Source organism: Mixophyes fleayi, chromosome 6 (genome assembly GCF_038048845.1).
Source record: "Mixophyes fleayi isolate aMixFle1 chromosome 6, aMixFle1.hap1, whole genome shotgun sequence".
NCBI lineage: Eukaryota > Metazoa > Chordata > Amphibia > Anura > Limnodynastidae > Mixophyes > Mixophyes fleayi.
The window spans coordinates 160,754,536-160,777,543 of NC_134407.1; the positions used below are offsets into that span (position 1 = coordinate 160,754,536).

General features: G+C 38.2%; 1 protein-coding gene across 1 annotated transcript in view; it reads right to left on the reverse strand.

The window, feature by feature from the left end:
* Window positions 1-2,145: 2,145 nt before the first annotated feature.
* UQCC1 (ubiquinol-cytochrome c reductase complex assembly factor 1) overlaps window positions 2,146-23,008 on the reverse strand; it is a 101,871-nt gene continuing 81,008 nt past the window's right edge. Inside the window, exons 8-10 of the mRNA XM_075176944.1 lie at window positions 21,495-21,572; window positions 18,248-18,361; window positions 2,146-4,333 (exon numbers count right to left, since the gene is read on the reverse strand). Coding sequence (XP_075033045.1) covers window positions 4,199-4,333; window positions 18,248-18,361; window positions 21,495-21,572 — 327 coding nt within the window. The 3' untranslated portion in view covers window positions 2,146-4,198. The remainder of the gene's footprint in view (window positions 4,334-18,247; window positions 18,362-21,494; window positions 21,573-23,008) is intronic.

The following is a 23,008-nucleotide window of genomic DNA, read 5'->3' on the forward strand; positions in this document are numbered from 1 at the left end:
CTCTGTCACGTTCACTAGAGTTCTTGAACCAATGCTAGTACATGTATTACAAGTTAAGGTAGCACCCCATTGTCATAACAATTATATATATATATGATAATGTATTTGCTGGGGAGTAAACTTCTGATGATGAACTTGTGCGACAGGATCTCTCTTTTCCTTCAAAGAAATTAAGATGTTAGATTATTGCGTAACTGACGCTAGTACAATTTCTGAATGTTTTCATAGTGAATTTTAATAAAATATAACAATGGAAGCACAGAGCCGGATTTAGACCTCATGGGGCCCTAGGCAAGATACAGGTTTGGGCCCCCCCTCCCTGAAACAATAAAATAGCACTATATTTTTGTAGCATACTCTATACTCCTATAGTTGAGCAGAAGTGAAGCTATGTGCCGCAGAGCTAGGACAGCCTCTTACAGAAAAAGGCACCCCTAAATAAATACTGAGCAATCCCGTTTTTTTAAGTAGTTGGGTCAAAACAACTTAATATGTAATTAAGTCAGGACAGAAATACTTATAGTTGTTTGCAAATATAATACGCATAAAATCCAAGGATGTCCCCCTTGTCATATTTGTCCCTCTATCATCACACTGTACCCCTTCACATTAACACGTGCCCCTTCATTGCCACTTTTGTCCCTCCATCATCACACTATGCCGCTTCTTTGCCACTTCACAATATCACATGTGCCCCTTCATAACTGTGTCTGAAACAACTTGTTTTTCCTTTATCATAGTATGACATTGTGCCTCCATTAGTTTGCTTAAATTTCTATTACTTTCTTCTCTTCTCTTCTGTTTTGTCTTCTTTCTTGCCCCGTCGCGCGCACTGCTCCTCTCCGCTCCCCAGTGAGTCTTCTCTGAATATGATGTTGCATGTGATGACATTTTTTGGGTTTTTTTTTACTCCCTCGGAAACAATATATATATTTTTTTATTGGCTGGCAAACCCCACCACCCACCTTGCCGCAAGCCCACCGGGGACCGTAGGCAAGTGCCTAGGTTGCCTAGCGGTAAATCCGGACCTGTGAGGACGTTTCTCTTAGCTAATCTTTTAATCTATTCTCTCCCGCTGCGTTATGTCTGCTGTCCCCCTCCACAAGTCCTTACATTGGCTCCCAAATGCCTACAGAATTAAATTTAAACTCCTGAACCTCACCTACAAAGCACTCAATCAATCACACCGCCCCCCCATCTCCAACCTCATCTCTACCTACACTCCTCGCTGCCCCCTCACTACTTCACTGATCACTTCCTCCCACTCCCGCCTCCAGGACTTTGCCAGGGCTGTTCCCCAGCTGTGTAACGGTCTCCCATGACCTATCAGGTTACCCTCTACACCCTCCAGCGTGCCCTTAAGAATAATATTTTTATTCAAGCCTATCAGCATTCCTCCTAACTCCCTTGTCAAAAAAATTTCCCCCACTCGGTACCACCCTATTTGATTCTCCCCCTTTCCTTTAGAGCCCTCTTTCCTTGTGTTCTCCTTCTAATATTCCATCACCCTCTGTACCTTTTGGCCTGCTTCCCTAGCCCTGTTTTCTGAAGCTTAGGCCTACTTCCCGCTGATTACTACCATCGCTTTCACTCACTGTCCCTCATATAATTTGTTATCTGTATTTTTATTCATTGAGTATGTCTGGTGTTTGTATTTTGGTTTTCATGCTTACTGTATATGTCATGTACGGCGCTGCAGATCCTTTGTTGCGCCTTATAAATAAAAGATGATAATAATCCTTAAAACTTTATTCTTGCAGTTCTTCATGAGAACATTGAACACTTTATACCATCACCACTGGCTCTGGCTGAGGCACTCCAGGAAGCCTAGGGGCACAGTTTGGGAACCTCTGCTTTATACAGTCTAGTATATGCTATATATATTGACATTTTAAGAAGCTTAGTGAGGTCTTGGTCAATAGGGCATGTATTAACTTCCTTCATGCGTCCCAGCCCCTAAAGATTTGGTTATCCCACATTTGTTTTCCAAGACGACCAAACATACAGGCTGTTCACTCTATTATTGAGTATCACACTCTTTTAGGGCCAACATCACCAGCTGCATTGCCCTGTGTGGGGCCAACTTTAGAGGAACTAGTTCTGCGGAATGAATGTGCTGAATATAACAGGATGGTAGCCATAATCTTGAAATTACAAGTATTTATTGAAGACATACAAATACTGAAATATCAACTTACCAAAATGTAATGTACATATTTGTCTTCCAAATTATATACTTATGCTCTTATCAGTTTCACTTTCTACAGTAATCAGTAACTATATTTGTAAGGAAGTTCTTTAAAAACCAAACTTGTTTTTTAACAACTGTTTGTGAAAAAAACATAAAGAGAAGGAAAGACTGTTCAGCAAGTTTGCCCTTAATTTAACATCATAAATACATGGCTACAAGTGTAAATATATCTATACAGAAAACAAGTCCAGCAATGACCAATATATTTAGTAATATGATATTTAGCCCATAACAAGCTATCAGATCTTCATTTTGTTTTTTTTTTGTGAACTACAAGTGTTGCTAGGAAATACCATACCTGTAGGAAAGATAACCATTTTCTCTACTATTCTTCCAGTTTTCATTTTCTATTACAGTTGTACATAAAGTGGACCCATCATGTACACACAATGCAGGGAGAAATATAGTGGCCTTAACTAATATTCAGAAAAGAACGCAGCCTCTCAATTCACAAGCAATTAGTGCACAAAGGCATGAGGCTACTTTGTAGATATTCACTTTTATTTATGTAACACTAGAATGAACAATGGAAATGTATAATTGGGTGCTGAGGGCATTGTGTGTCTTTGACTGAAATAAGCCCATACATTTTACTTAAATTCCATTCTGTAAATTTCTGTAATTAAAAAGTGTAAAAGTGAGTATACAACAGCTAGGACAAGGATAGCCAACACGTTTAATATGTACACTGCATGTGCAAATCAAAGAAACGTTTTTGCCAACAGAAAATGGCAATCCCATTCCCCTCACGGACTAGTTGTCATTTTTCTTGTACTTGTCTCCGAGCTGTGATAAATGTGTCAGATCTGAGGTCATGGCATTGTGAAGTGAGGACTCAACAGGAACCAGGACATGTTTATAATAGATTTATTCTGTTTTCGTAGCTATGTAAATGTCCATTAGTTAATATTCTTGGCTGTTTAAATTCATGCACACCAGTCATGTTTCCTTTGATTAAGATTCCTTTTAGTGAGTTTGAAAAGTGCTATCATGCAAACTTTGGTAATTCAAAGATTGTTTTCACATAATTTACTTTATCCTCCAGTCCTGTTAGGACAAGGCTGTTTCATATTAATCCCTCCATTACGGTTTCTGACAGAAAATACATGGCAATTACTAGATAAATGAGTTCTATATAGACAGTAGTTAAGTGCATGCTGGTAAGTTACAGAGGCAAATGATGTTCCTCTAAAGTGCCCATTGTTCCACTGAACTTCCATTTCTCCATAGAGATCAGTGATTCTACGCAATACCCGCCTGTCCTCTATAAACCTGCTGAAAGCCGGGGGACTGACTCTTGCTTCTGTAGGTGCACAGAATTATAGAGCCACTGCAGCATTCAGCCACACAGGCAGTGCTTTTAAAAGGGAGGAGAGGGTGGTAATTTACCATACTGATCGAACTACAAAACAGCTCAAGAGCCACTATTTTTAACATTACAGAAATGACTAGAAAAAAAAACATGTAACACTGGTGTAATTATGTTACTAAGAGAAAATCTTGAATTTGTATTGTTTGCATGATGGGACATACAAAATTTGCCATAAAGGTACCTTGTGAGCCTTTTTAACAGGATCCCAATAGTAGCCCTTACATTTTACCTAACAATTGTGTATTATGGTGCTGTGTAGTAGTAAAGGTGTCTAAATGACAGTGTTTGGTGTGCTGAGATGTGAAAGCATCTTTATTACCGTAGGGTCAGAATCGACATTGCATAGAATATTATAATACTGGATCTCCTGGCACCAGTAGAATTAGTGGAAGAATCCATAATATTTCAGTCTGTTCCCTGAACTTTTTAATGTAAACTAATCCACTCAAATATCGGGTTTCTTCTGCTTCTACATCATTTCAAATGCAGAGAGCTCCTTTGACAGTCTTCAGGACTAAACACACAACACTCTTTCATCATCATAAAAAGGAATACATAATGTCATTCAGGTTGATCTAAAGTCCCTCATCATTGTATGTTGGGGGAGCTGGCTTAAGGATGCTTTGAGGATCATTCTCCACCAGAGGGCGCCAAGTTACTTCACCAGTTAATAGAAGATCTTCTCCATTTAGTGAATCCAGATATTGCATCTAAAAATATAATTATATTAATGAACACATTGTTAGTGGAGAATATTAATGAAAAGTAAAATTGCACACCTGCTTTTAAGTGATTTGTCAAGCAGGCAATAATCATATGCATTGTGTTCGAGACACTATAACTTGGAGGATTGAAATCAAACATTTCAATAGAGCCACAAATTCAACAGTGAAGAGCGATTTCAACGTGATTCCCAGCCAATGTCAGACCTCTTTTGTAACAATATCAAACTGCATGCGTCACAAATTAGGGTTGATAGATAAAGGTCTTAATCTGAACACATTCAAAGGTGCTAACTTCTGTAAAATACTTCAAATGAAAATATATGTGCAGATGTGCAATATCTTTCTGATTCGCATAACAGATCAAAACACGAAAACAAGACAGCCATGATTACACAGACTGAAAATAAAATGTTCCAAACACTGCTCAGAAATTGAGCAGCGTGATTGGCTTATCAAGAGCTAGGACCACCCAATAACAAATCACTCTTTACACTGCAGAAGGGGCTCAACCTGTCCTTTTCCTGGTCTACAGTGGTAACAAGGACGAACATGAAGATTTTAACACCCGTGGTCCGGCATCTATGTTACAGGCAGATACAGAAAGTGCTTTCTATTGCATCCTTCAAATGCTCAATTAGTGTGGGGTGACTAGTGAGGTTACTACTTGAAGCTGAAACCATTCTTGTGAAAATGAGCATTATGTTTCTGAAAAAGACCACTCTCGGATGGAGACTCTCTGTCATCAAGAAATGCACTGGATTGGCAACAATGATCAGACATCCTATGGCACTTCAAATATTCACCTGCTTGTATTATGATATACAATGTTACTATAAAAGCATAACCCAAAATATTACACTCCCACAATCAGCTGGCATCCAGCATAATGGATTCACAGAATTCATTGCATCCTGGTCCAACCATCAATGTACAATAGAAGAAACCAGGATTCTGCAGGCCAGGAAATGTTTTTCCCCACAATCTTTTAACCTTCAGTGCGTGTTAGCCTACAGCAAATGGACTACCACGTTTTTCTGTGTCAGGTCTATTGGGCATTTGGCTGTCATGCTTGACTAAGGTAGGACAGAACTGCATGTGGCAAGGGCAGTGCCATGATGTAAGGAGCGAACTCAAGACAAGCAGAAAGTCACACTCAGAGTAATATACTGGAAGGTTCCTGATAGCTCAGCGTAGTGTCAGGAACCTGTCACACTTATGCAGAAAACAACATCACACACCCAATTCTTTGCACTGTTCTGCTATTAGTTGACATATATGTTACTTAGCATAGGTTGTGTTAGTCTTCTACCTCTGTTGAATTGATTTTATTTTAATCACATTGTTTTTATGTGTGAAAAGCTAAGTAGTTTTGCTGTTCCTGCAACAATCATGCCACTACGTCTGGTGCCCACTACCACACCAGACATCTTAGTCACAAATATTTTGTCTTTTCCATACAGGGATTATCAAAAGAAGAAAATAATGGCAGTCTACTGAAAGGTGAACTCTGCAATCAGACTTATTAACCCCTTTATGTAAAAACCTCCTCAGTTTTGGAAATTCACTGAAACAGAGGCTTGAGAGATCTATATTTTAAGAAAAAAAACCTTTGGGATATTTCTGCAAGTTCTCACTTTCAAATGAGTTGCTAATGTCACATCTCCGTGACTCTGGGCAGCTTGCTTTCCATCCACTATCCGTCCACCTGCCAAATATCACAGCGCTGAGCGTTTACCTACGCACGGCTTCTCCAGATTATATTTGTCTTTCAGGAGATCTAAGCGTTTCCAGAGGGAGTACGGGGGGAGAGGTGAGACACTGAAACTCATATTTTCAGTAAGTCTTTCTAATTTGTACTCCGGCTCAAATTGTTAGTATTAACAGTCTCAAAATGTTTTACGCCTCGGTTAAGCTGCCAAGTCAATACATTACCATGTATACTGCAGGATCCTAATTTATTCAGCAATTTAAACACGCATTTATGTAAATATTATTATGGGACATAATTAAACATGTGACCTACAGGTAGCAGACAAAAAATTTAAACCACCTGTGTAAATGTGGGGCACAAGCATATTGAAAGGAAAGGTTTTCATACAGGTGTGGCTCAAACACACTATTAACAAATTACATCCCTGCATGACTAGGGTCATATAAAAAATCCGCTGCACTACCCTGGTTGCCTATAATTATTGCTAGCATGGACGCAAGGGATACACATCAGTGACTTTGAAAGAGGCCTGATTGTTGGGGTAAGTTTGGTAGGCGTTTCAGTGACCAAAGGCAGGTTAACTTGTTAATATGTCACTAGCAATGGTGTCTAAGGTTAGGTAAATGTGAACTCCAAGGAAAAATACATCAGCAGCAAAGGTCAGCTGTGGGATGAAAAACATTTTCCAGGATCGTGATATCCGTGCATTAATATGAAGTGCAAGGCAAAACAGGCAAGCAACTGCAGATCAACTCAGTGCAAATGTCAAATCTTTGCGTCGAGTAGTTAGTTTCATCCTAAATGGTCCACAGAGCATGATATCACAGTCAGGTTGCAGTATAAAAACCACTCTTCACACCTGGCATTGCATGTTCATATGGTCAGATGAATCGCCCTTCACCATGTTTTTACAAACGGACGAGTGCTTTTGTGGTGCCAACCTAAAAAACTGTTCTGGAATGTGGGGAGCTTTTTCTATGGTTTGGGTGCAGTCATTACGTAGGAAGGCTAGGTCAATACCAACTTCTACTTAATGGTATGAAGTGATCATCACTCTATTCTTCAGCATTTCTTTCCTTAATGGAGTGGTGAAAGTGGACACCCAACAGTTTGATGAGCACAACAATAATGCTATTTTTCTTTCAGTCTTCTTGATCACAGCTGAGCATTCATTGGATATTCTGAAATTAGGCCCGAGACAGCGTTTTCCACCACCAATAACCAGGCTTTAGTTCAGTGACAACCTTGTGGAAGTCCCCAGACAATAGATACAAAACCATGGGGCATAGAGGCCCAATGCCCTAATAACTTTATATTGGTGTTTCATTATTCTTTTCCATTATCTGTACCGCCAACAGTTCTTCAGATCCCTGAAAGCATCACATATGAAACAGTACCTGGAAACCTTCCAGTTACACACACTGGAAGCAGCCATTTTGTGGGCTTAACTATAAAACTGCCTGTTAATTCACTGGGCATTTAGTTTACAGTGAATGAATAGTCTCATGAATATAGATGCTGCCCACAAAATCACGGTGTTTTGCAGTGTAAATGAATTATATAACTAGCCTCCTGTATGTAACAGGTTCACTTAGATAAGTAACACTGCTGGGTCTTTAATAGACTCTGGAGTCATATGTGAGACTATTGTCTTTATAACCCAGCAGTCACAATAAAGAGGATATAACACTTGATTAGGCAGTAACATAAGTAACAAAGAAGAAATTCTGAAACTATACTTATGGACACCTTTATACGTTTCCTTGTGTCCTTAGGGTCCCTGCTCTATCTTTTAAAAGAACAACATACTGCCTCTTTATGGTGTGGCTATTCCTTGCTGGCTGTAACAGTCTCGCACCACAATCATTTCATGTCCATTATCCTTTCACTGTGAGTTTTGCATTTGCATGAAAGTGTGTGATAATAGGAGACAGGAGTTCAAAGTGAGACTATTGGAACAATCACAATTCCCAAAAGTTCCAGAGGTAGTACAAGTAGTTTTTATTGTGAGCCTTCAAATAGATGCATTCAAAGTTATCACTCTACCCTACACTGGATAATAATGTAAGGAATTTAGTGTGAATGCTATAGTTAATATCTCAGTGAGTGTGAAATGGACCAGTGGCATGGTGCAAAAGGCTCACAATAAGCGCTGTTATGTGTCTAAATTGTTTTCAAGAGAGTGTGCCTATTTTTCTGGGACTACAAATAAATCTCTGTGGGATATATTAGGCAGCAAGTGAAAAATGTGCAAGCATAAGAATCTGAGTGACTTTGGAAAGGGCCAAATTGTGATGGGCAGATGACTGGTTTAGAGCATCTCCAAAACAACAGGTCTTGTGGGGCTGTTTCTGGTATGTAGTGGTTAGTAACTACCAAAAGTGGTCCAAGGAAGGACACCCGGTGTCGAGAATCAAACTCATGACCCCAGTACTGTGAGGCAGAAGTGCTAACCACTAAGCCACAGTGCTGTCCAGGTTTGCGTCTACATACTTTTTCCAGGTTTTGTTCACATTTCTGCATGGTTTGGAACATCAACTCACTATGATAGAAAGGTGTCAGAACACACAGTGCATTGCAGCTTGTTTGATAACTGCAGCCCGGTTAGAGTGTCCATGCTGACCCCTGTCCACTGAAGAAAGTGCCTACAATGGGCACCTGAGCACCAGAACAGGACCATGTAGCAATGGAAGAAGGTGGCCTGGTTTGAGCATGAGGTTTTCCTTTTATACACAAGCACCAGGCTGTTCACATAATGTAATACGTATATCTTTCTCAAGGCAAGACCCAGGATCGTGGGTTGAAACGCGTTGGTGGGTGTCCCGTTTACCGAGTGCCCAGGTGACAGTGCTGTTTACATTAAATCTGAGCTGCAGCAGTGTTTGACTGTATACATGCGCTTTTATGAAGGACATTCTGTGGAGTGAGGAAGCTGATATACTGAAATACTGTTAAGGGAACAGAAAAATACCCTACAGGCGCATACTGAATTTCCTGAATGTAAGCATATACCCTAAGGGGGAGAAAGATTGAAGGAAGGATCACGGGTGCTATATTGGAAGTTTTCACCATCACTACCTTTTGAGGATCAACATATGCCCCATAATGGTGGTGGACTTTGTTTGGTATTTAATGTTATTATGCCATGTTTGTTCTTCTTTTTTTCTGTTTATATCATGTACCGCATATGATGAGAAGATTGAGGGGTACATTTCTCTGATTCAGAGCTTCTCTGTGATTCAAAGACGGAAGCGCCAGTGTATGTACCATTTTGTGTATTATTGCTCACATAATGTAGTTTACCTGGTGAAGAGATGGCACCAGGATGCACTATGGGAAAAAGGCAAGTCGGGAGAGGCAGTGTGATTGTGTGGGAAATGTTTTGCTGGGAAACTTTGGCGCCTGGCTTTCATGTGGATGCTACTTTGGCATGCAACCAAATATCTAAACATTGTTGCAGTATTTCCCATCATGACAATGGTATTCCCTGTTGTTATTGGCCTTTTTCAGCAGGATAATGCACCCTGCCACACTGAAAAAATTGTTCAGCAATGGTTTGAGGAACATGACAAAGAGTTCAAGGTGATTACTTGGCCTCCAAATTCTAAAGATCTCAATCCGACAGAGCATCTTTGGGATGTACTTGAATAACAAGTCTGAGTTATGGAGGCCCCCACCTCGCAACTTACAGGACTTAAACGATTTGCTGGTAATGTTTTGGTACTCGATACCACAGGACAACTTCAGAGGTCTTGTTGAGTCCTTGACGACTCATAAAAGTTTTGGCAGCACAAGGGGGACCTATACAATATTAGTAGGTGGTGTTAATGTTGTGGCTGATCGATGTATATAGATATGCAGTAAATTACTAAAGTGTTGATCTTTGTGAATGCCCACTGATGACTCTTGGGGTGTCACCAGTAAAATAAAATGGTTGTTCTTTTATATGGAGAGGAAAAAACAACTACTGTATGAACATAAAACAACATAGCACAAAAATATATTTCAGATATATAATGGAAAATAATGGATTATTTTTATTTGTAACGTCTTTATATGAATGTGGTAATAACACGTGTGATAACAGAGATATGAATCATAATCCTGAGAAGATCTATTTCTCTAGCTCCAAAATAGCCCTTGCAATTTACCATGGACACATCTGAAAGATGTGCTTTCCAAAATGCCACCTCTACCACAAGTAGAATTAAACAGTGTAATGAGGATGGGCAACGACCAGGAAGTAACTTTCAAAAGTAAAGTGCAATGCACTACATTACTTATTCTGGAAGTATTCTATATGTAGCAGTGATTTTCTTTCTAAATAAAACACAATTAAATATTTTGGCAAACCAGTATTCATCCATTTTAATCAAATTTGATTTTTGAGTACACATATTGTAAAGATTATGTTATACCAAAATAACCAGCTTTAAAACCCACCCTACAGCTCCTCAGTTGCTAGCTGTCGGTTTATTCCTTCTGTATCTACTCGCCGAGGGTTAGTGCCCAAAACTGTTTAAAGGTCTACCTTGCAGTAGACAGATACAAGGAGTTGTTTTGTTGATTGGTTTGCTATAGTATTAGTGCAGTTTTGTACCTGTAAACAATATTAGTAAATAACCCTTACTTTCTTAATCCGACATGTTATTCCTTACTCCATATTGAACATTGTCAGGTCCACAAAGCTAAGTTAACTGGAGTGCCTTTTGTTCATATACTTAAATCAACAACCAAAGAACGGTATAAAATATCTGGATTCTATATTGACAGAGCACCCCCTCAAGATTTCATTCAGCATATGACTAGATGCACGTTATAATGAGGATAGTTCTATCATCATCATTTATTTATTTATATAGCGCCACTGATTCCGCAGCGCTGTACAGAGAACTCACTCACATCAGTCCCTGCCCCATTGGGGCTTACAGTCTAAATTCCCTAACACACACACACAGACAGAGAGAGTGCGAGAATAGGGTCAATTTTTGGTTGCAGCCAATTAACCTACTAGTATGTTTTTGGAGTGTTGGAGGAAACCGGAGCACCCGGAGGAAACCCACGCAAACACGAGGAGAACATACAAACTCCACACAGATAAGGCCATGATCGGGAATTGAACTCATGACCCCAGCGCTGTGAGGCAGACGTGCTAACCACTTAGCCACCGTGCTGCCCATTCTATTCTGCCCTGTTCTATTCCTAGTGAGACAACTATTTCTTGTTTCTATGTCCACAAAGCTGCCAAATTACAGTAGAAACACCATTTCATAAGCACTCCCTAGTTTTCTAGTGTCCAGCACCATGATTTAAATATTGGGACAGGAAACCCAATATGTGTCTAGTTGAAATATGTACTGGTGGCAGTTCTTCTGGAATTAATGTACACCCAACCATCAGAATAATATATGTCCACAAGGTGTGCGTGAGCTACACTATGTTTCTGGAAGACGTCTGGAGAAATAACACTGTTTAGCATACACGGAGTGTCCCGAAGGTCTGGGAACTGTTCTCACCATGCTTGGCCTGCAGTCAGCTAGCGAGAGCACCAGCTCACAGAGTGGCAGGAACACAGACCAGCTGAATAAACAATGACATGTTAGAAGGTAAAAAAAAATTCAATCTACTCTCAAGATCCTGCCTTCCCCGTACTTGTTAACACGACTGTTCCAGACCAATCTCACATAATCCGTAACAAATACCTTGTGTTTAAACAAAAAAAAAAAAAAGTTTGGAAAACAAACCTATTTTATTTTACTTTAAATACCAAGATGAATATTAGAGATTTGGTTATAAAGAAGCGAAAGGCCCTTGTTCTTGAATGTGGACCCGATGCCCACTGGAAATCTGTGAAGACTTTGAGCGAGGAGGGTTAACTAGAGCTACACCTTCAAATCACTTATATCTTTGGTAAATATCTCAGAATCCTTGTAAGGAGGATGGAGTCATTTGGGAAAGTATTACGTAACTCACAGGTGTTTCTGCAGACCCGTACAGTTCAGTCCATGCAGAAAAAGACATCATTAAAACCAAACCTTAGAAGGACCTACAAAATCCACATGAGACTAAACACTAAAACATTCTTTGGAATTGAAGGATTATTAAGCATGTCACGGTGGTGTTTATTTCATTTAACGAGTTTCATTCCAGCAACAGAAACCGTACCACAGAAGGCACCGATGCTGGAAACTTGAGCGTTGCTCCACAAATCTTCAGTTAGGGCAGCACGCAATGCTCTCCTGTGTCCTCATGTCCTTACTATATCCATTTGCTAGCAGGAACATGCTAACCAAGATTAACTAATGCCCCTGGTGGGTTGTTTACTGCATGCCAACTATATGTGTAATGTGTCTGCATAATAAAATATGTAGCAAGAGTCAATAACCCTCTAATACACCATTGCGTGTGTGATCAGCTGCTTTGTATTAAAACGTGATAAACAGAGTTTTAGAATGTCTCATTGTTAGCTTCCAGAATAAGATCCTGCTTCATGTGCTTCATTAAGACACTGTCTCATTGTGTTTCATTGGAGAGAGCTTTATCTAAAGTAAATACTATCTATATGAAGTAAAAATATGTTATAATAATGAGAACATAGCTGGGTGAAAATGTGTTTTCTAGGCACTGGGTGGAGCATGATTATTGCAAAAGTGGCCAGGAAAACCCCAAAGTTGGACAGCAGTTAAACAGGAACAAGGACAAACATGGAACTCAGGGGCCTATTTATTATCAATTGCATACTTGGGATCGTAAAATATCATCACTTATTGCCGCTTTTCCCAATGATACGGGATGCATTTTCTGACATGTCTATTATAAAATTCATAGCAGGATAGTGCATCCTATAGGAGCCTGTCCCAGTGATGAATGTGCGGTCACAGAGTTCTTATTAAGTTCCAGGTTCTGATCCAATGTATTTACTGCGCATGTGCGGCCATAGGTCAGCGCATGGGCAGAGAAAGTTTAAAGGAGGGAGGGATCTTCTGGAGTTGCATGATATATAGGTCTTCTTTGCAATCCCCTTTGAGAATAACATGGGGTTTGCAGTAGTTTCCCTAATAAAGAGAGTGTCCCTGATACCACCTGCGTTAGGCTGCAATTACCCCGATACTTTTATTTGCCTAAACATGTGTGCATGGTTTAAGGCTTGATAAATAGGACCCTCAGGCTATTGCAGAGATCACAATTATTATGTTAGGCAGCATTAAATGCTTCATTGAGAAACATTTCTCTTGTGCCCTTTATTTTAATTCTTTTTTATTAAAAGAAAAAAATTTGAACAAGTACTGGCTTTGTAGATGTGTTATAGGAACATGGTGAATCAGACCACACAAATGGGCAGGTACTCAGGTGGAAGGATCACTTCCAAATTTTGTCACACAAACCAGTGATCTGCCGCTCAGTGCTTGGGCTGAATTCACACTCATATGTGGCCATGCTAATGCTGTTGAAAGATGATCACAATGATAGTGGTCATTTGTTGATCACATTTTTGAGCATGCTGAACAATGATCCAAAAAACTTCATGGGCATGGCATTCATTTTGTGCCAAGCATATGGCAATATATAGCCAATATGTAGATTTAGTTGGTGATATCAGGACTTGTCTGGTTAACTTGACATAACAGAGACAAACATATTGGGTCCAGGAGATCATTACAAAATCAATAAAACCATCACTATTTAATATTCATCATGCAGATTAACACTTTCAAAGAATGTCAATATTGTGCTATTAGAAAACAGAATACTTGGCCTTTGTTCATGCTGTTAAGACTGTCATTTTGATTTCTGCATAAACCAACCAAGTAAGCATTGGTTGGTCAGTTTTTAGTTTGTGGATGTATAGGAAAAAGGGTCAGAGCACATTTCTATGTTTCCCGTCTTGAAAAATCTGTAGCCAATCATCAGAATGTTCACAGAAACACAGAATATTTCAGAAGATGCACCTAGTTATGCATTCGCATGCAAAAAAAGATTTTTTTTGCAATCAGATTGCTTTAATTCTGATGAGGGGTAGGGAAGATATTGTTTAGGAAGTTTAACCTTTTTTATTGTGGAGAATTGCAGATTAATTTGCACCCTGCAAAAGGCCTTGGCATACCAATGGGACTTTCAAATGTACAATTTCACCATTGTAAACGCAGCACTTTCAAAGAAACAAAAATCCCAATCAATCCTTAATTCATTCTCACAAGTAACCGAAGACAAAGAGTCCGTACTCATCTTCTCATCATCTCACCCTACAACCTGTCCCCTGAACCTTTTTCCCTAACTCCTCTGCTCTCGCTACCCCATTGCATGCCCTCCTCTTCAAACTGCCTCTGTCCACTGGCACATTTCCATCCTCCTTTAAACATGAGCTAATCTCACCAATTCTTAAGAAACCTCTTGATCCAACCTCTCTCTCCAACTAATGCCCTATTTCTTTCCTCCCCTTTGCCTCCAAACTACTTGCATGATTAGTGTACAAATGCCAGTTTCACCTTCTCTGCTCTCAATTCATCCTTGACTCTCTGCAATCAGTCTTCTGCACCCAACATTTCCCTGAAACTGCTCTCACAAATGTGATCAATGATCTACTTACTGCAAAGTCTAAAGGGTCATTTCTCCATACGCATTCTCTTGGACCTCTCTGCTGGTTTTGATATTGTTGATCACTCTCTTATCCTACACATTCTTCACTCCAGAACCATCCATCACTCTTAGACCTCCGCTAGCACTTCTATGCTGACGACACCCAAGTCTGTCTCTCTTCCCCTGACCTCTTCCTTCTGTACTATCTTGTGTAAGCAATTGTCTTTCTGCTATCTCCACATGGATACAAAAAAGAAAAAAGACCGCACTAGGTAGTCCACCAAACTTCCTATTCAGATAAATATGGCACTTCGGCTGGGATAATAATAATAACTATCCAATTCTGGGAAGGGTGCGCCCGATCATTAGTATTTGAAACCCAAGTAGAAAAGAAATGATCCTAAGGGGCACTCAAATGGACAAAATTTGTCTTAAATTATCCTAAATACTGTTAAATACATCTTTATTAAGTAAAGTCATCATAAAATCATTTCTGATAGCGAAATAATAAAAAGTGTTTATGAATACCAATGAAATGCAACAATAAACTGATAAAATAGACAATATTACTTGTCAAACCACGTCACTGCTCAAATTGTGACCCTGATACCATCAATTTGGTTATATATATATATATATATATATGTCCTTGATAAGCAATACTCAAATTGGAACCCTCATGCTATCATAGTATATCAGTTTTCAAATGCAATGAGTTGTTCGTTGATACATGGACTATTCCCCCTATGAGCTAGGAAAATTAATGCTATTTATTAATAGAACATAAATAGCATAAGGGACATATCATACATCTTAATGATTGATGTCATAGGCGGACCAAAATTATTGTGTGTGTATTAAAGTCCTTATATTTAAAGGTGTGTTATCTCATTTATCACACCATAAATTATAACAGAATGTGGGTATTATTATGTAAGCTAGAGGAGAGCAGACTGACCAATAATTTTTCGTATGCAGCATAAAACAATGCTATAAGCCTCTGATTGGATATATAAATAAGAGTAGTCCTCTGATCTTTCTTAGATCTTTATTATTATATTTTTTTGATATTTATTTATTTGTTGGTTTGTCTTGCTTTTTTATTTTTAGTTGTTGCCCAATACTTTCCCCAACAAATTAGTATCCAATTAGCACAATGTAGTTTCAAAATATATGAGGAGGATTTCAGGGAGACTACCTTACTCTCTTGGTAGGTATGGCTGTCCTAATCAAACCCCTTCAAATTCAAAGGAGGAGCAGCCTGATTGATCCCAAATGCCTATTGATTGATCACATAAATGTGCATGATTCCCTCATAGTGAAACCTCTTCTGCATAATTACCCATACTCCTTAATGCTAATATACACATATGGTCCGCATACAGATTCCTTATAATGCGGCAGCACTAGTCAGACCTATTGAGCCTAAAGGAAATAGCGTGGTCTAATCAGAGTTGTCTATAATTACAACAACACTTGATTATATTCCCTTTAAATAGCCTCTCCCTGATAACTTATAAGTTATCAGGGAGAGGCTATTTAAAGGGAATATATTCAAGTGTTGTTGTAATTATAGACAACTCTGATTAGACCACGCTATTTCCTTTAGGATGCGGACCATATGTGTATATTAGCATTAAGGAGTATGGGTAATTATGCAGAAGAGGTTTCACTATGAGGGAATCATGCACATTTATGTGATCAATCAATAGGCATTTGGGATCAATCAGGCTGCTCCTCCTTTGAATTTGAAGGGGTTTGATTAGGACAGCCATACCTACCAAGAGAGTAAGGTAGTCTCCCTGAAATCCTCCTCATATATTTTGAAACTACATTGTGCTAATTGGATACTAATTTGTTGGGGAAAGTATTAGGCAACAACTAAAAATAAAAAAGCAAGACAAACCAACAAATAAATAAATATCAAAAAAAAGTAAAAAAATATAATAATAAAGATCTAAGAAAGATCAGAGGACTACTCTTATTTCTATATCCAATCAGAGGCTTATAGCATTGTTTTATGCTGCATACGAAAAATTATTGGTCAGTCTGCTCTCCTCTAGCTTACATAATAATACCCACATTCTGTTATAATTTATGGTGCGATAAATGAGATAACACACCTTTAAATATAAGGACTTTAATACACACACAATAATTTTGGTCCGCCTATGACATCAATCATTAAGATGTATGATATGTCCCTTATGCTGTTTATGTTCTATTAATAAATAGCATTAATTTTCCTAGGTCATAGGGGGAATAGTCCATGTATCAACGAACAACTCATTGCATTTGAAAACTGATATACTATGATAGCATGAGGGTTCCAATTTGAGTATTGCTTATCAAGGACATTATATATATATATATATATATATATATATATATATATATATATATATAAAAAAAAAACAAATTGATGGTATCAAGGTCACAATTTGAGCAGTGACGTGGTTTGACAAGTAATATTGTCTATTTTATCAGTTTATTGTTACATTTCATTGGTAGTCATAAACACTTTTTATTATTTCGCTATCAGAAATGATTTTATGACGACTTTACTTAATAAAGATATATTTAACAGTATTTAGGATAATTTAAGACAAATTTTGTCCATTTGAGTGCCCCTTAGGATCATTTCTTTTCTACTTGGATCTCCACATGGATGTCCCAACACTAAAGTTCAACATGTCCAAAACAGAACTTATCAACATGTCCTGTTTCGCTTACTATACTGCGCTGCGGCGCCATACAAATCTACGATGATAACAATCCTGAGGTCCCAACAGTCTCTTAAATAATATAAGACATACATGGGGCTAAACCAAGCAGTATTTTGGAGAAAAAAAAGTAAACCTTAATGAAGGGGTGGTCCTAAGGTAAAGTAGGATGGACTTTAAATTTATGCTTTCACTCTTAACATGATGTGTATTTCCCAGTCAGACCTGTAATTATGCAACAGTAGGGTGCAGTTGGATTTTCTACAAGCAGTTTTCAAAACCAGAATTCTGCATGCACCTTTGTATATGTGACCCAAGCAAATAGGTACATTTGCAGACAATGAAAAGTTATGCCTGCCAGTATCCTGAATGACCGTTCGTGTCCTGTACGCTCATGGAATTGATTAGTCAATGGAAAGAGCAGGGTCCTCCAACACCACAAAGTAGTGGTGAGAGGCTGCTGTCAAACTGATGTGGGGAGATTGTGGGATCAATCGCACCACTTCAGGAAACCTCTCTTCAGTCATACAGAGTATGCCAGTGTAATATTTTAATTCTCAAAAACAGAGCAAAATGCACACAAAAATTTATTTTCTCTGAAACAGCAAAAGTAAGTTTGACTTTCATCTCACAAACATTGTATACTTATCTGAAAAATAATTTCATTCATAGTTCAACTCAAGTTATTATCTATATATTAGGGACATGTAGAAAAGATAACAAAGTAGATACATTTTTATCTTGCACAGTAAAATAATTTTTCCCATTTATAAAGAAAAGAAAAAAAAAGAATAAAAAAATATTTGGATTTTTTTTTTAGATAAGATGGCAAATGTCTTGGGGGCAAGGTGGAAATTTGGAAGTAGAAACAGGGCTGAGGCAATTTACCTGTTTGCGCACATATTCAACCATTAGTTCCAGTTGTCTGGGATCATCACAACGCATATTGAAAATATTTCGCCACAGAGCTGCAGCCAGAACACGGTCATCAGATATAATCCCCTAAAACAGGAAACAACAAAAATGGTTTATGCCTATGAAGGAAAAACAATGTGTCAGAGAGCATAGTAAAGTATCTAAAATAGCAGTAAGAAAACTCTGCCAGGAGAATGAGGGTGTTTTGTCTTTCTCCACATGAACATCACTTGTTCCTTACATCGAGGTTTCCCAAATCCAGTCCTCAGAATGCACCAACAGTGCATGTTTTCCCATATCTCCTTGCTGTATTCATTACTGACTGACGCAATGTAAAAGATCCACATGTGGTCTAATTATTCCAGGTGTAACCTAAAAACTGCACTTTTAGGACTCCCTCAGTACTGGATTTGGAAAACATTGCATCAGAGAGGGTTTCATAAAAACATTGTTATTTATGGCCCGCATATTAAACTAATAGTACTTCTCTCTGGTGTCCCCAACTATCTACGGGCCTATGTTCCCCTGCACCTTGCAGTGCAGAAGCTTATACGACGCGGTACAGTGTGAAGTACAATTTGGCGGCCAGCCCCCTCTATATAGCCTTGTATAGGACAGACGGGAGGACAAATTGTAATTCTAACGGCACTTCGTTGTGCTAGCTTCAGCATAGAAATCTGTAGGGAGAATTAAGTCTCCAGGCCCACAAACTTCGGCATTTGCACAGACAGTGTGGGGGATTGGAGTTGAGCATTACATTTTGGAGGCAAAACCATTTAAGCTGGACATAAAATTCAGCCAGATCCAAAGGCACCATAAGGGTAGTCAGACAATGATTGCATACAATCACGTGGTCCCAGTCTTATCGCATTTACTGTTCGGCCCACCAAACAAAATAGGCATCCCAATGTGGTTTAAAATGGTTGTCAAAATCAACAGGATTTATTTTGAAAGTTTGTTATCCTCAATGTTACAGATTACGTTTTAAATTGCACTCACTCTGAAGCTTTGCATTATTACTTTAGGGTATTTTAATATAGCGATTTATTTTTAAAACTATATGGAAGCAGCATGCTACTTTCATTACCATAAGTCTGTAGACATTCTTGCACCTCTGATGCTGCATTCTGAGAGTCACAGCACTACAAACTTGTAAAAACCACGGTAGGCTCTCTCTGTGTATGCGTACATTAGCCTAGGGAACTAAGCACTCGCATGCTGTCCTCTCCTGTCACGTGTATACTGATATGCTGCTCCTGTGTCAAATTCTGTGCTTGTTTCCTACTGTGTGCAGAAAAACACAGAGTTGAAGAGCCGAGTTTGCTAGGCTAATTAATATATACAAGGTATTGAGAGCGACCATATGCCATCAATTGAAAAGTGAGGGTGGACATGTCCTTATACAAATTCCAGGATAAAGGTAACCACAATTGGTGTACTTCTTCCTTTGCCCCTAAAAATCATAATATATATTTCATACTAATCTGTGCACAACTTTGTCCAAGTACACATCAGACCACCAGAGAAATGTGTTCACAGTCTAAGCAACAGGTTAAGTGAGGACTGGCTGGCTGCACGAGTCATTAGATTAGACTACATCACTATCTATAACCTAGCCGTGAATAACATTAGAACAAGTCTAGGATGCTTGTCATTTTACAAAGCCATGGGAGTGGTGATCTCCTATGCAAATTCCAAAATGCATAAGGATTAACCACTGCAAACCATTCCATCCATCAGATAATAAGATAAGAATACAGGATTATTAAAAATAAATATAAATTAACTTTACTGGGTCATACATTAAAAACATAGTGATTTGTTTGGCGATGATTTGAAGATGGCGACTTGCACTGAAACTGACCACTAGGCTTTTAAACTTTGACTTTATTAATAATCATGCAGTCCTACCTCATGCATTGAAGTGACCCTAAATAATATCAATCCCTACATATACTAGAACAAGTTAACCCGTGCATGATACTCATGCATTCTAGTCAAATCAAGCTACTTAAGGTGTTAAAAAGGTTCTTGTCATGCATTTGGGCCATAGCCCAGGCCTCAACCACCAACCACTCCCCACTGTCACCCCCGGCAACCACCAACCACTCCCAACTGTCACTTCTCCTTCAAGAAATATATATATATTTTTTTAAAATCTTTATAAACACTTTTAACAATTAACAAATTAAATTAACAAATTAAAAACATTTTAGTATACCAAATTTCAGCCCTTTCTGAATTTTTTTCCCCACAAACACTAAGAATTTAGTAGGTCAGTGTATAACTCCGCCCAGCAGGTGGCGCTGCAGCTTGGTTTTATTTTTTCCACACACACACAGACACACTAACACACGCCACTAGACATTTATATTATAGATTTGAACAGTCTGATCCGAGCATCAGAAATGATAAGCTCCTATTATCTATCATACATATATTTTGGCTAGGTACACACTGGAGGTTTTTCACCAAGTTTTGGGCCAAACACCCGATAAACGACCATTTAGCCATTAGTGTGTACACTTAAATGATGAACAAAAGTCGGTCCAAAGTACCGATAGTAGTTTCATTTGATTGCTCAGTCTGTTTAAAAACCTTTAACCGTTTTCCAATCCAGCACTGTGTATGCATTCACACAACTTTTGGTCAAGAGACAGAATTGGAACCGCCACTGTGTCTGTGTTGTTAAATGTAGAGTGCTGTAGGTGGAGTAATTCTCATCTGTTCCGAGACATTTCAAAAACACAGAAGCTAACGAAATTTATAATGACATTGTGGAAAAGTCAAAGTTTATTTTGTATCTTATAATCAGTGCGACAGGGATGACCGACTAACACTGCTCTTGGACCAGATGAAGAGCAAAGATCTGAAGGTAAATCGTGTATAGTATGTACACATGAATTGGCAGACTGATTGGAACTTCAGTCGTTTGTAAAATCGTTAGTGATAACAAAATGGTCAAAAGTTTTTGCAGTGTGTACCTAGCTTTAGCTAAAGGCAAACTTTGCTGTCTGACTTCTGGGACTTGTAGTATGCTGAATTTGAATGATTACTAACAAGGACTAAGAGAGGTAGATGGTTCTTGCTTCATGATCCCTCCCTCAGGTGCCTTTTGGTCAACAATGATCTACTGCACTGCAAAGTAATATTTAAATCTTGGATCTAAAACACAGAATAACTGTCGTGAGCATTGACATGTTGTACAGTAATACCATACCTCATCATATCCAAATATTGAAGCATAAAATATTTCAGTTAAAGCTTTCATAGTGTTCTTCATAGACCCTGAATCAATCTGAAAAATAAGAAAAAGACACATTTAAAACAGCTTTAAATATTCAAGAGCACTCTGTAACACTCAAATATTAAGAAAGTATCTTTCTCTGTTATAAAAAAAAAAAATAATAGAAAAACTTAACTATTACCAGAAGACCTATTAAACAAAGAGCACAAATTGGCTTATATACAATTAGTACTAATAGGATTGTAACTTGAGAATTCTGACATTATGGGGGGAATTCAATTGTAAAAAAAAATCCACGTGAGGCACCTCCCACGCTCATTTTCGCTAGCGGCGCGAGCAAAAAAAAAGCGTTATTTTGTACCATATTAACAGTAAAAATATGGCTGCGATATTCTGAGAAACGTGGCGGACAACTGAATCTGCACCCTATGTTTATATTTGCTATGTGGCCAAGCATATTATGGTCATACTGTTTTCATTCATGATCTACAAAAAGTGGCTAAAAGAAATTGGCTGCAATGTCTATTAATAGGACAAGAAATCTGCTGGATATAGGAAAAAACACTCTTCAATATAACAACTTTATTTAAAAGATCTTCAGCTCCAATAAGTTTCTGAAATTTTTACATACTGTACATATTTTGTGAAAGTTATTAGTAGCTCTTTTATAAAATCCAACGTGTATTTTAGGTTTAATGACTTTTTAAGTAAATAAATTTCCCTATATGGAAAAGAGCACAAGTGAGACTGCCTGTTGTTTAAAGGGACACTCATTAAATGTGTTTAAATTGTACTTTTCATTTACAATGTTACATTTTTAAACTAAAAAATCAAATCAACATCTACCCATAAGCATTGACAAAAACATTTTCGGAAAGCGCAGAAATATGAAATAAAACCCAAATCTACAATTCCTCAAGTACACTATTGCTAATGGGTAGAAGGTTACAATATTTGATCTCAATAATACTATAGAAATTACTGCCAGAATCCATTTACAAGTCCTACATAAATAAAGCTAAAGGCACCAGGAGACACAGGGAAAGTTCATCAATGAAACTACAAAGGATGCAGGATAGATGGGAAAAATTGGTGACTGGCAACACTAAAGTTTTTGAGGTTGTCAAAAACAACTCAACCAAGGAAACGGAAAAGAATATTACATTTATTTAATATCGGAAAATTGTTTTTCCATCGATACTATAGGCCCTGTCATTTTCCCTCTGGATCTACTGCCAAGCAGAACTGGAGCACTTGATGTATTTCCTAAAGAGTGTACGGATAGTTTCTCTTGTCGTGTACATTTTAATGTTCCATTGCACGAATTATTTTATGTCAATTGGCCACAAAGATGCCATCCTGTACTCACCACCCTACTCCCATACCCACATTTCCCACCCTTCTGTGTTACAATAAGTTAAAAACAAAGAAATGTTACGGTTTCAAAGTGACAGTGTTTATTGTTTAGGTTGCTGAAATCATTTCTT